The sequence below is a fragment of the Megascapheus bottae genome, chromosome 17, assembly GCF_031878675.1.
Source record: "Megascapheus bottae isolate mThoBot1 chromosome 17, mThoBot2.hap1, whole genome shotgun sequence".
Taxonomy (NCBI): Eukaryota; Metazoa; Chordata; class Mammalia; order Rodentia; family Geomyidae; genus Megascapheus; species Megascapheus bottae.
This window is the reverse complement of record NC_143525.1, coordinates 43,025,176-43,038,582: the sequence shown is the minus strand read 5'-3', so window position 1 is coordinate 43,038,582 and position 13,407 is coordinate 43,025,176. Positions and strand designations below refer to the sequence as shown.

Below are 13,407 nucleotides of genomic sequence, written 5' to 3'. Positions count from 1 at the left end.
CTAGTGAGGGAGACAGACATATATACACAAATAACTAGATTACAAGGCAGTAAACAAGAGTAGGCAAGTGCTGAGTGTGGCCTGAGTGTAATACTAACTAGCCTCAAGGTTCCAATTTGAAACACTGGTGAAGTAGTGTTGGCTGCTTTGAAAATCCCATCTTAAGATCAGTGTAACAGATATTTAAATGGTCCTACCCAAGCAGCTAGAGGCAAAAGAGTAGGCCAGGTGGAGGGGCTACTTGAAAGCACTGTCGCACCTACATACATGGTGCTGATACAAGTATGCAGGAACAGCTAAAAAAAGACTTTATATATATATATATTTATTTATTTATATATCATCTGTCCTTTGGTTAATGGCTATAGCTACTGTTTTAAACAATATATTTTTATATAAAAAGGAATTTGTATAATCCCAGAAAAAATCAATTTAAGGATTAGTATTAATTCAAGAAAGAATCCTGTCATAGGCAAATTTTATTTACTAACTGACTCTTCTCTATATCTATAAAGCTCTGTAGCAATTAAATGGTTAGACATCTACGTATTGCTGAGTAAAAACCTCTTACTGTAAATTCAGCCTTCTGAAGAAAATGGTCACGTACCTGAATAACACTATTCTAACAGCAACAAGAAGGCCTTAAAGAGATTTAAGGAAAATAATTTTTAATGCTTCAATGCAAATGGAATACACGCTGATTAAATACAATTCCATGTTCTTTGAAAATATCTCAATGACAGCATTTAATACCAGTTTAAGGCCAGCAAAACTGAAGCAAGGAAAATATTACAAGTATTGTCTTTCATTGGTTTCAGGTATCATTGCCTATGACTATGCAACCCAATCTTTTCCTTCAAAATTCCTTTAGTTGGTATTGATGAGCTTTGATTTGCTTTCAGCTCACAGGCTAGAAATAGCTGCTGACCACTTCCTCTTGGCAGTAATGTCTGAAATAACTGGCAAAGTAGAAGCACACTTCCTGGCTGCTTTTCCTACTTCCTGAATTGGAGGGCTCACTGCTTAGCCTGTTTCCTTCAATGTGTCACCATGATCTTGGGTCCTCTGCTGCTTTCTCTCAAGGAAACGAGCCCGTGCATCTGATATGGATTTGTCATCATTTCTTCTTTGCATCTTCTTAAGGACTTCTTTTGATATTCCATCTGAAAATATACAAATTGATTTCAATAAAACTTGAGTTTTGAATTTCAATACTAGAGAAAGAAATGTCCTGACTTTTCAATGCTAAGTAAAAAATTAAAAGGAAATTAAGTTTGCTTTATCAAAAGAAATAACGTATTTATGCTTAGAAAGTAAGAACTTGTGCTGGAGGGTGTAACTCTGTGATAGTGCATGCTTAGCATGGTGAGACCATAAGTCTGAACACTCAAACACCCATTAATTACCACAACAAAAAAGCACATAGAGATGAAGTAAGAACAGCCCTAATTAAAGCATGAAGGACAGTGTTACGAGGCCACAACAAAACACTATGTGGCTGACATTTCTAAAAACCCTTTTGTGATTTTTTTGGTAAAAAACTTAATATGTCTATAGTCCAGTGATGTTAAATAAGGATATTATATGATCCATCCATTTGGCCTCAAAGCTTTTTGTGTATATGAACTCATAATAAAGTTTTCTGCCCCAACTCATATGCTGCTTACTTGCTCTTTTCTTTTCCTTCCTTTTCTTTCATTTCCTTTCCTCTCTGTCCTCAAGGCTAGCACTCTACCATTTGAGCCACAGCACCATTTTCAGTTTTTGAGTAGTTAAGTGGTGCCAAGAGTCTTACAGGACTTTTCTGCCCAGGCTGGTTTCAAACTGCGATCCTCAGGTCTGGGCCTACTGGGTAGCTAGGATTATAGACATGAGTCACTAGTGCCTTGGTCTTATGCTGCTTCTCTAAGGACCTAAATTTTCTTAGGGGGGGCGGGGGAAGGAGCCAGCTGGGAGCTGGTGGCTCACGCCTGTAATCCTAGCTACTAGGAGGCTGAGATCTGAGGATTAAGGTTCAAAGCCAGCCTGGGGAACAAAAGGACCTAAGACTCTAATCTCCAATTAACCTCTAAAAAACGGGAAGTGGGGCATGGATCAAGGGCTTGGCAATAGCCTGGAGCTGAAGAGCTCAGGGACAGTGCCCAGGCCAGGGGTAGGGTGGTAGCCTTGAGCTGAAGGGCTGAGGAATAGCACCCAGGCTCAGTTCAAGCTCCATGATCCACACACACACACACACACACACACAAGAGTAGAATAAATGACTCACCCTTTAGCTGCTTCACATTTTCCTTATTGGTCCATTTTCTTCTTGCATCTTCTCTAACTTCACGTCGAGCAACACTGCTCAAATCATGTGCATTCAATTCATGCAGTTTGGGCAACAAGTCTCTCACCCATTCATAACGGATCGGACACACAATTCTTGCGTAGACTTTGGTGGTAACTAATACCTCATGAAAAATAATCCACTCAAGTTTGGTTTCCTGTTCATGAAGCTATACAAAAGAATTCATTTAAAGATGATCATTTCACTCTATTCTATACTAGACCAACCAAATAACCCAAATTCTCCTAACAATCCAGAGAGACTGATCAGCCCATACCCTTACACTCTATCTACAATAAAAATGAGGCTATATAAGATATACGAGGCTGGGCATTAGTGGCCCAGGCCTGTCATCATAGTTACTCAGAAAGCTGAGACTGTGGCTCAAAGCCACCCCGGCAGGAAAACCCATGAACTACAATGAACCAACAAAAAGCCAGAAGTAGAAATGTGAAGTGGTAGAGTACGAGTCATGAATGAAAAACTGAGTCAGAGGCCCTGAGTTCATGCTCCATACAAAAAAGAAGATGCAAACTCAACCTTGACGTGAAAAGGAAAAGCCATTTATATATTATTTACTCCCATACTTTTATTTATTTATTTTTTGCCAGTCCTGGGGCTTGAACTCAGGGCGTGGGCACTGTCCTTGGACACTTTTTGCTCAAGGCTAGAGCTCTGCCACTTGAGCTACAGCACCACTTCCAGCTTTTTTTCTATGTGGCACCATGGAATCAAACCTGGGTCTTCATGCGTGCTAGGCAAGCACTCTTACCACTAGGCCAAACTCCTAGTCCTTCCTATACTTTTATAAATGTCTTCCCTTTATTAAAAATAATATACTTACTGCTGAGGAAGGATGAATATGAACTGGACTTCCGCGCCCATCCATTGTACAAAACGTTCTTCCAACAGATCTAAAAACAGAAAAAAACAAATGATAAAAATCAGAACAATTTAAAAAAGCAATTAAATAGAACATCAAGTCTAACAGTGAACAATTAAAGTATGTTCTATGACAAAGAGTAGTAGGGGGAGGGAGAATCATACTAGTCTAAGTAACTCATAAACAATAACCTCATAACAGCTGGTTTAAGAAGGCCACAGAGCATTTGCCCATTCTCAAATTCTATACCTCTGCAATGAACTTCTACATAATAGTAATATTATATATTTCATTGCAATATTAAGTAAGGAAGCTATTAGTGATACAGAAGAGATATACCTAATGACTTTAATACTCTATTCTTTTAATTATATTTCTATGCTAACACAATTTGGTCAGGGAAGTCAATTTCCCATTTCTTCAATGTGAACTTCTTGCTTACACAAATCCATTTGCAAGTCTACACCAATAACTGACTGAAAAAAAGTTTAGCAGCTCTTGAGTTTGAAGCATACTACAAAAATTGCTTTATTTCATAGGAGCAAGAACCATATCACTGCTGTTGTTGCTGCTTCTGCTATGGATAAGACATCAGAGCCTGATGGCTTTGGTGTGGTCTGGCTGTGAGAACTCAGCATTGCTTCTTCTGATGAAGGCCCCAGCAATATGGTGGCATAACTAAGAGTGTGCTCCAAAGTAGAGCCTACAGCCAACCCCTGCTGCAAGTTAGCCAACAACAAATTTGAAGCTACTGTTGACAAGCCAAAGGCACAGGCTCTCATTATCAGAATTGCTCTAAGTTCAACCCCCAAGACTGGTGTGCACAGGGACCTTATTAAAAAATCAAAACTAAGACTCAAATAAATTAGCTACTGTTCTCAAGACATTGTTTTCACAAGTAATACATAGTAAAACAAAATCGTCTATCTTCTGGCTTACATACAGTATAGGTTTTGTGTTAAAATATGCTACATCTCTGTTCAAAGTGATTTTTTTACTATTCTAAAACATGGCAATTAGAAAAATCTCATGTTGGGGCCAGGAGTGTAGCCTAGAGGTGGAGTGTTCGCCTAGCATGTATGAAGCCCTGGGTTTGATTCCTTGGTACTACATACAAGGAAAAAGCCAAAAGTGGTGCTTTGGCTCAAGTGGCAGAGTGCTAGCCTTGAGCAAAAAAATGTCCAAGGACAGTGCCCAGGCCCTGAGTTTAAGCCCTAGGACTGGCAAAAAAGAAAAAAAAGAGAAAATAAAAATCTCGTAACTTTTTTAAAAGATTTTTTTAATCTCCAAAAGGTTTTACAAGTGGGTTATAATTTTACATGTCCAATTGTATCACAATCAGAATATCATTCTCCCTCATGGCAAATATCCTTCCCCACTTGAATCCCATCAAATTTCCCACTTCCATTTTCACATATGCACATCAAGTATTGTGACTACGTTTATTCCCTGTCCCCTTTTCATCTGCAATGCTTTCACTAGATCTCCTCCTCCCTTAACATTATGTTCTAATTTCCTGATAGGCATGTCTCTTAATTACTAAAAGATTTTTTTTTTTGGGGGGGGGGGCCGGTCATGGAGCTTCAACTCTGGGATGGGGTGCTGGCCCTTAGCTCTTCAAGTCAACACTACAGTCTGAGCCACAGCACCACTTCCCTGAAAGTTTTTCTCAGAGTTTCAGTCCTGTATAAACTATCTATACCTTAGTCAACTTAATTATGTATGTATGCATAGTAACCTATGAGTATTTACATGGAAGGCTGAATTCTGGATCTAAAATCCACTTATGAGAGAAAGTATATTCCCTTTATCTTTCTGGACATATGTACATGTATATACACACAACACACAATTACACACACACATTTTTTTGGGGGGGCAGGGTAGAGGGGTAGTGCCAGTTCTGGGCCTGAATGCTATCACAAACTTTTGTGCTCAAGTCTAGTGCTCTTCCACTTGAGTCACAGCTCCACTTGTCTTTTGTTATTAGTGGAAGTGTTTTTGTTTGTTTGTTTATCAGTCAGTCATTATGGGGCTTGTACTCTGGCCTGGGCACTTCAGCTCAAAGCTGAAGCTCTTCAACTCAAAGCTACTGCCCTAACTCTTAACCCACAGCACCACTTCTGGTTTTAAAGTGGTTAATTGGAGATGAGAGTCTCTCAGACTTTTGTGCCTGGGTTGGCTTTGAACCTCGATCCTTAGATCACAGTCTCTTGAGTAGCTAGGATTACAGGTGTAAGCCAGAGACACCCAACTCCACTTGTTTTTTGTTGCTTAATTAGAGATAAGAGTCTCACAGACTTTCCTACCTGGACTGGCTTCAAACCATGATCCTTAGATCATATCCTCTAAGTAGCTAGGACTACAGGCATCTAAGCTACCAGTGCTGGTAATATATCCTCTCATCAGGACATCTGGAATGTTCCATAGGAAACATTTTTCTAATTCACATCTTCAACTTCAAATTTTTTTTTTTTTTATGCCAGTCCTGGGCCTTGAGTTCAGGGCCTGAGCACTGCCCTTGGACTTTCTCAAGGCTAGCACTCTACCATCTGAGCCACAGCACCACTTCTGGCTTTTTTCTATGCATGTGGTACCAAGGAATTGAACCCAGGTCTTCGTGCATGCTAGGCAAGCACTCTACCACTAGGCCAAACTCCCAGCCATTCAACTTCAAATTTTATATACTGCTATACTACCTACACATTTAGTCTTCAAAATTAGATGTTAACATTAATATTACATTTTAAATATTTAATAGTTCATATATTATAGTCAAATATAGTAGTATTTCTCATCCACCTCTCAAAGTCTTATAGCTTACCTTCGAGCAACATTTTTGAAGTAGCCTGCACAAAGACATCTTCGTAGAACTTCATGTTTAGGGCCTTCAAAAGTCTCTCTTGGGAAGTCACTTTGCTGTAGAATATATATTTAGTAATTTGAAATACTCTTTCACTTATAATTTCATTATTTTTGTGTGTGTGCGCCAGTACTGGGGCACTACCTCTTAAACCACAGCTCTACTTCTGTTTTTTTGCTGGTTAACTGGAAATAAGAGTCTTAATGGGCTTTCCCATGAGGCTGTAGTCCTCAGATTTGTGTTCCTCAGATCTCAGCCTCCTTAATAATTGGGATTACAGGTGTGAGCCAATGCCACCCAACTCTGACCTTTTATTTTTTTTTACTTATTTTTTTGATGGTTGCGGGGCTTGAACTCAGGACCTGGGCCTCTACCACTTGAGCCACAGTACCATTTCCAGTTTTTTCTGCTTATGTGAGTAATGAGGAATCGAACCAAGGGCTTCATGCATCCTAAGCAAGCACTCTACCACTAAAGCCACATTTCCAGCCTCCATTTTGTTTTAAAGATGCAAATCCAACATCTAGAGATGAAAAATAATGCCTTGGGTTAACGTCCAACACTGCAGAAGTAAAGACAGTGGCTTTAAGCACAAAGCAAGTAGAAAACATTCATTCAAAATTAAACATCTAGGCTAGGAGTTTGGCCTAGTAGTAGAGTACCTGCCTAGCAAGCATGAAGAGCCAGGTCTAGTCCTGGAGTCATGGAGGAGAGGAGAGCACTTCTCTAACAAATACCAGGTCATGTATCCCGTGCCACCAAACACTAAATATATAAAAACTAAATGACAACCTTATAATAACATTAATATAGAAAATACAATTTAAATATTAAATATAATATATAAATAATATATTAAAAGAAACAGCCAGCCATGGTGGCTAACATCTGTAATCCCAAGCACTCAAGGGGGCCGAGGAAATAGTTTCATGAATTTGAGGCAGCCTGAGTTACAGGGCAAGACTGTGTCTTAAAAACAAGACATCAGAGACCGGGAGTTAAGCCTAGTGATCGAGTGCTTGCCTAGCATGCATGAAGACCCAGGTTCAATTCCTCAGTACCACACACATAGAAAAAAAAGCCAGAAGTGGTATTGTGGCTCAAGTGGTAGAGCTCTAGCTTGGAGAAAGCCCAAGAATAGTGCTCAGGCCCTGAGTTCAAGCCCTGGGACTGTCAAAAAACAAACAAACAAACAAAAAAACAAGAGATCAAAGCTGGGAAAGATGGCTCATGCCTCTCATCTTAGCTACTCATGAGGCTGAGATCTGAAGATTGCAGTTCAAAGCCAGCTCCAGCACTAAAGACCTATAGACTTTTATCTCCAATTAACCACCAGAAAACCAGAAATGGCACAGTGCTCAAGGGTAGGGCTGTAGCCTTGAGCTGAAGAGCTCAGGGACAGCATCCAGGCCTGCATGACTGACAGAAAAAAAAAAAAAAAAAAAAAAAAGAAAGAAATAAAACCCAAGACACCAAAAAGAAAGAGAGACAAATAGAAAATGCTTATTCATGTTATTAATGAATATTAATGATAGGATAGAAAAATGTCTGGAGACAAAAATCATACAATATTGTAGGACCCTATTTACTCAAAAATGATAAATTTTTGCTAGGTGCCAGTGAGACACACCTGTCATCTTACCTACATAGGAATTCTAAACAGGCAGAGCAGAGAGTATCTAGGAAGCCTGGGCATAAACAAGAGACCCCATTCAAAAAAAGTAACAAGCTGGTTGCAGTGGCTCATACCTGTAAGCCTAGCTATTCAGGAGGCTGAGACCTGAGGATCTCGGTTCAAAGCCAGTCAGGGCACTAAAGAATGAAAGACTCTTTTGGGGTTTTTTTGTGGGGGGGGGGGGCAGTCCTGGGGCTTGAACTCAGGGCCCAAGCTGTCCTTGGGTTTTGTCAAGGCTAGAGCTTTACCACTTGAGCCACACCACCATTTCTGGCTTTTTCTATGTAAGTGGAACCAAGGAATTGAGCCCAGGTCTTCAGGCATGCTAGGAAAGCATTCTACCACTAGGCCAAAAAAGTGGGTAGACCAGAAAGGAAGGCAAATATGACCTATATGGGCCTACAGAGGGAAAAAAATGACAGTAATCACCTGTTTAAGTTTCCTAATTAATTCTCGAAGTTGAGCTTCTACACGAAATGCAGAAAATAAGCACCTCCAATGAATCCAATGTTTTTGGCACCATGAAGCTGGAGCTCCACTATAAAACAGAAATATTATCACCTTGAAAATTTGTTTTAAAAATAATTTATGAATAGACTTTTTTTTTCCATTCTCATTGAATAGGCTTTTTTTTTTTTGCCAGTCCTCGGGCTTCAACTCAGGGGCTAAGCATTGTCCTTGGGCTCTTTCTTAAGGTTAGAGCTCTACCACTTGAGACACAGCACCACTTCCAGATTTTTCTATGTATATGGTACTGAGGAATCGAACCTGGTCTATCACTAGGCCAAACTCCCAGTCCCATGAATGGGCTTTTTACACACATACACATTAACAAATATATCCAATCATTTTCTCAACTAACATCTATACAGAAGAAAAATTCTGTAAAATCATTTTCAGTAAGAGTTTGAGAAGAGAACCAATGTATGCTATATGTGTGTGTGTATACAGACATATATATGCATATTTATGCTTAATATATGTATCTTAACACACACATATACACCTAATAGTCACCTGACATGATGCTGATATTTAAATACCTCAGCATTATCTCTACTGAACCTCAATGCCTGAAATCATATAGCTACAGATCAAACTAACATTTGCCAATACAAAGGATCACCTCACTCACATACCTTGATTTGCACTGTTCAAAGATAACAGCCAAAGTTGCAAAGTCATTAAATCCTCCAGCTTTAGCTGCCAATTCTCGATGTCTCTGTTCTGCTTCCTTCTGGTACTCTGGATCAACTAAATGAGAATTAGACCGGCAATTTAGTTCTTACACTACTGTGCCTGCTTTTGCCAAATTCATCAAAACTTGTCTCACCCTATACAATATTAAGGTAGAACTACATAAGCTCTTCTTGAGAGGCTTTATTTTACATTTCTTCTACAACTTTTCTTCTTAATGTTCTCAGTTTGTCATATATTCATTTAAAAAACAATCCTCAACGGGGTGGGAACATGGCTTAGTGGTAGAATGCTTGCTTAGCATGCATGAAGCCCTGAGTTCACAGGAAAAGCCAGAAAGTGGCATTGTGGCTTAAGTGGCAGAGCGCTATCCTTGAGCAAAAAGTGACCAAGGACAGTGTCCAAGCCCTGAGTTCAAGCCCCAGGACTGGCCAAACAAAATCCTCAAAGCTATCCAATATTAATTATAGTTGGTATCCAATTAATAATAATTCAACTTAGGGCTGAGCACAGTGGCTAACACCTATAAACCTAGCTACACTAGAGGCTGAGATCTGATGATCGTGGTTCAAAGCCAACCCAGGCACTACAAAACCCATGAGACTCTTATCTCCAATTAATCACCAGAAAACTGAAAGTTGCACTGTGGCTCCAGGGGTATGGCAGTAGCCTTGAGCTGAAGAGCTCAGAGATAGCACCCAGCCCCAGAGTTCAGGTCTCACAATTGACCACAAAAAAAATCAACTTAGGGTTTTCTGGTTTTAGAATAGTGTAATAGCGATATGTATTCAGTAGTAACTATACTTTGAATTTTCATCTTTTCCCAACACACACCAATATACTTCTTCATGATACAGTGTCAGAAACAGACTTCCATGTTGACCATGAATTTATGAAGATAAGCAACAGATATGCTACAGTCCATTATGCTATAAGCTATGCTCAACAGGTTACATATTTTAAATGCATATTTGACCTATGATATTTTCATCCTATGATAGGTTTATCAGTGCAGAAACAATCTAAATCAAGGCATATATGTCATACATGTCCCACTAAATATTTCTTTCTTTCTTCCTTTTGTGGGTCAGGAAGCTTGAATTCTGGGTCTGGGCGTTTTCCCTGAACGCTTCAGCTCAAGGCTCTGGTCCTACCCCTGGAGCAACAGCACCATTACCCATTTTCTAGTGGTTAATTGGAGATAAGAGTCTCGTGTTCTTTAGTGTCGAGGCTGGCTTAGAACAGCGATGCTCAGGTCTCAGTCTCCTGAGTAGCTAGGATTACAGGCGTGAGCCACCACACCTGACTTCTACTAAATATTTTCTATGTATGGTTTATCTCTACAGTGTTCTACTTTACATCAATGGGATGTAAAAATTATTTTATTTACTTCATTACACCTGAATTTCAGTACATATAGAATTAATAAAAATTATAATCTAGTATTGCCTGTAGTTGAGGAACACTACAATTTAACCAACCCCTACATTCCCAATTTCTAATTATGGGTAATTAAACATGACTACAGACATTTTCTTTTCTTTTTCCTTTTTTTTTTTCTTTTTTGCCAGTCCTGGGCAAAAAAAAAGTCAGGGCCTGAGCACTGTCCTTGGACTTTCTCAAGGCTAGAGCTCTACCACTTGAGCCTCAGCACCATTCCGGCTTTTTTTTTTTCTATGTATGTATTCCTACCGAGGAATCGAACCCAGGACTTCATGCATGCTACACAAGCACTCTACCGCTAGGCCAAACTCCCGGCCTGACATTTTCTTTTTTAACTTTATACAGAAATATAAAATACATACCCCCCCCCAAACAACCTAGGCCACAGTGTATAAACCTCAATTCATATTCACAAACCTAACATACCAATGTACTCAACAAACAAATCAACTAACAGAACATTATCAGTATCCCTGAAGTCTCCCTTTACACCCACCTTCTAATACTGTTCATTTTACTCCATAAAGATAAGTGACTTTCTAATCCCACAGATAGGCCTTGTCTACTTCTACCTTTTTTTAATTTTTTTTTTTTTTTTGCCAGTCCTGGGCTTGAGCTCAGGGCCTGAGCAATGTCCTTGGACTTTCTCAAGGCTAGAGCTCTACCACTTGAGCCTCAGCGCCACTTCCGGTTTTTTTCTATGTATGTGGTACCAAGGAATCGAACCAGGGTCTTCATGCATGCTAGGCAAGCACTTTAACCACTAGGCCAAACTCCCAGCCCTTTTTAACTTTTTTTTGAGGGGGAAATGTTACTGGGGTTTGAATTCAGGAGCTTGGGCTGCTTTTGAGGTAAAGTTGTGTAGTCTTTTTTGTTCTTGTTGCAGTCATTATTGTTAAGGTGGGCCTGAAGCAAGATCCTCCTATTTACTCTTCACACACAGCTGGAAGGACAGGCATGTACCACAGCTCCCTTTTTCTGCTGAGATGGAGCCTCACTAATTTTACCCAGTCTGGATCAAACCACAATATCTGATCTTTTCCTCCAAAGCACCTGCAGTAAATAATGTTGACTATCTTTTATTAGGAAGATTTAAAGCTAAACATATGGTAAAAACTATTGTAGTAAGTACTAAAGTGGGAATCAGGAATTCAGGGATCTGTCTGACCATACCACTATAGGCCTAGCTTTTCTGGATTTTGTTACTTTTCATTAGTAAAACTAGGGTGCTAGCAGTTAAGGCTAGAGAATAAATAAAACACTTTTCTCTTGTTGAAAAATTTAAGTAGATGAAACTAATCTGCTGTTAGCTTTCACTTTTTGAGTATTATATGTTTTCTAGGCTAGCCTTGAACTTAGTTTAAAGTGATTCAGGTTCACCCAAGTAGCTGAAACTGTTTTTCCTCTCCTTCCTTCCTCCTTCCCTCTCACCCTTTCTCTCTCCCCTTTCTAACAATTTATTATACTTTTTAACAGAAACACTGCCAATCAGGAATACCTTCTGTCTAATTTAGCAATTAAAAACAAAATCTGTCCCTGTTGTCCCTCCTTCCTGATCTCTTTGTCTAGATATTTTTGTTCTTTTCTGAATTGCTGAAGAATAAATTGGTGACAGTGTGCTCTATTACCACAGAATAGCTACATGCATACTTAATAAGAGCAAGGACATAGGAATATTGATATAATAACTACTATTATTAGTTTATGCAGAGTCTGCATTCAGACTGTCCCTATTACCTAGACATAGAGGACGTAGTTTTAGAATTGATTAGCTTGATTTTGTGAAATATACTCAAATAGAGTTAATTGTTTTTAGTTTTTTAAAGGTAGATAACCTAGTGAATACTGTGAAATAGATACACTCATGTAGTCTATACCCTTAACAGTTTTTATTATTACAGAAAGTTCCCTTGGTTCTATCATTGGTTCATCTAGTATCCTTTTTATGAACATTTGAGGTGTTTCTTGTTTAGTACTATTTATGAGTAAATTTAGTGAGTAAATACAGTGAATTTCTGTATACGTAGGAAATAAGTTAGAGTAGAGATATGTTTAGGAAACTGTGAAACATTTTGCAAAATTAGCAGTACCATTTTAAATATTTTGTCAGCAGAGTGCAGTTGTGTATGTTCTTCATGTTTAGTATTGCCATTATATGTGTGTGTGTGTGTGTGCTGCGTGCGCGTGTGTTTGTGTGCATGTGTGTACCTGTATGTGTGTATGTATGTGTATGTGCTGATACAGGGGTTTGTACTCAGCTTCATATTCTTGCTTAGCTTTTTTCTCAAGGCTGGCACTTGAGTCATATTTCCACTTCCAGCTTTTTGCTAGTTAATGGAAGATAATTGTCTCACAGATTTGTCTGCCTGGGCTAGTGTCTAACTGAGATCTGCTGATCTCAGCCTCCTGAGTAGCTAGGATTTCAGACACCCAGCTCGATTTCATTTTATATAGGCGCTGGTGGCCAACGCCTGCAATACTAGCTGCTTAGGAAGCTGAGATCTGAGAATCACAGTTTGAAGCTAGCTGTGACAGGAAGTACTCTATCTGCAATAAATAATGTTGACTACTTTTTACTAGGAAGAATTAAATAATTACGTATTTATTTTGTTTTGCATTTTTTGGATGACTGATAATATTGAACACTTCATATGCCATATACCATGCCAAGTAGTTTTGAAAAACTAGGATTCTGAAAAACTATCATAAAGGGCTATATGAGAACTTGGGATGTCAGATCTCAGCTTCCTGAGGATCTCAGCAGCTAGTATTGCAGGCATCAAAGCCTGGCTACTTCCAGACTTTCCTGCCAAGGCTAGCTTCGAATTGTGATCTCAGATTTAAGCCTTCTACATAGCTAGGAGGTATGACCCACTGGGGCCCTGCTCTCCTATTATTATTCTTTACTTTTTTTGCGGGGGGGGGGAGGAGAGGAGGGAAGGTCATGGCCTGGGCACTGTCCCTGAGTTCTTCAGCTCAAGGCTACCCCTGAGCCTGGGTGCTGTGCCTAAACTCTTCAG

At 39.3% G+C, this 13,407-nt stretch overlaps 1 protein-coding gene across 1 annotated transcript in view; it reads right to left on the bottom strand.

The window, feature by feature from the left end:
• Nucleotides 1-651: 651 nt before the first annotated feature.
• Nucleotides 652-13,407, bottom strand: part of Dhx40 (DEAH-box helicase 40) — a 32,961-nt gene continuing 20,205 nt past the window's right edge. Inside the window, exons 13-18 of the mRNA XM_090351133.1 lie at nucleotides 8,887-9,001; nucleotides 8,177-8,285; nucleotides 6,034-6,128; nucleotides 3,171-3,240; nucleotides 2,267-2,495; nucleotides 652-1,163 (exon numbers count right to left, since the gene is read on the bottom strand). Of these exons, the coding sequence (XP_090207259.1) occupies nucleotides 1,024-1,163; nucleotides 2,267-2,495; nucleotides 3,171-3,240; nucleotides 6,034-6,128; nucleotides 8,177-8,285; nucleotides 8,887-9,001 (758 nt within the window). The 3' untranslated portion in view covers nucleotides 652-1,023. The remainder of the gene's footprint in view (nucleotides 1,164-2,266; nucleotides 2,496-3,170; nucleotides 3,241-6,033; nucleotides 6,129-8,176; nucleotides 8,286-8,886; nucleotides 9,002-13,407) is intronic.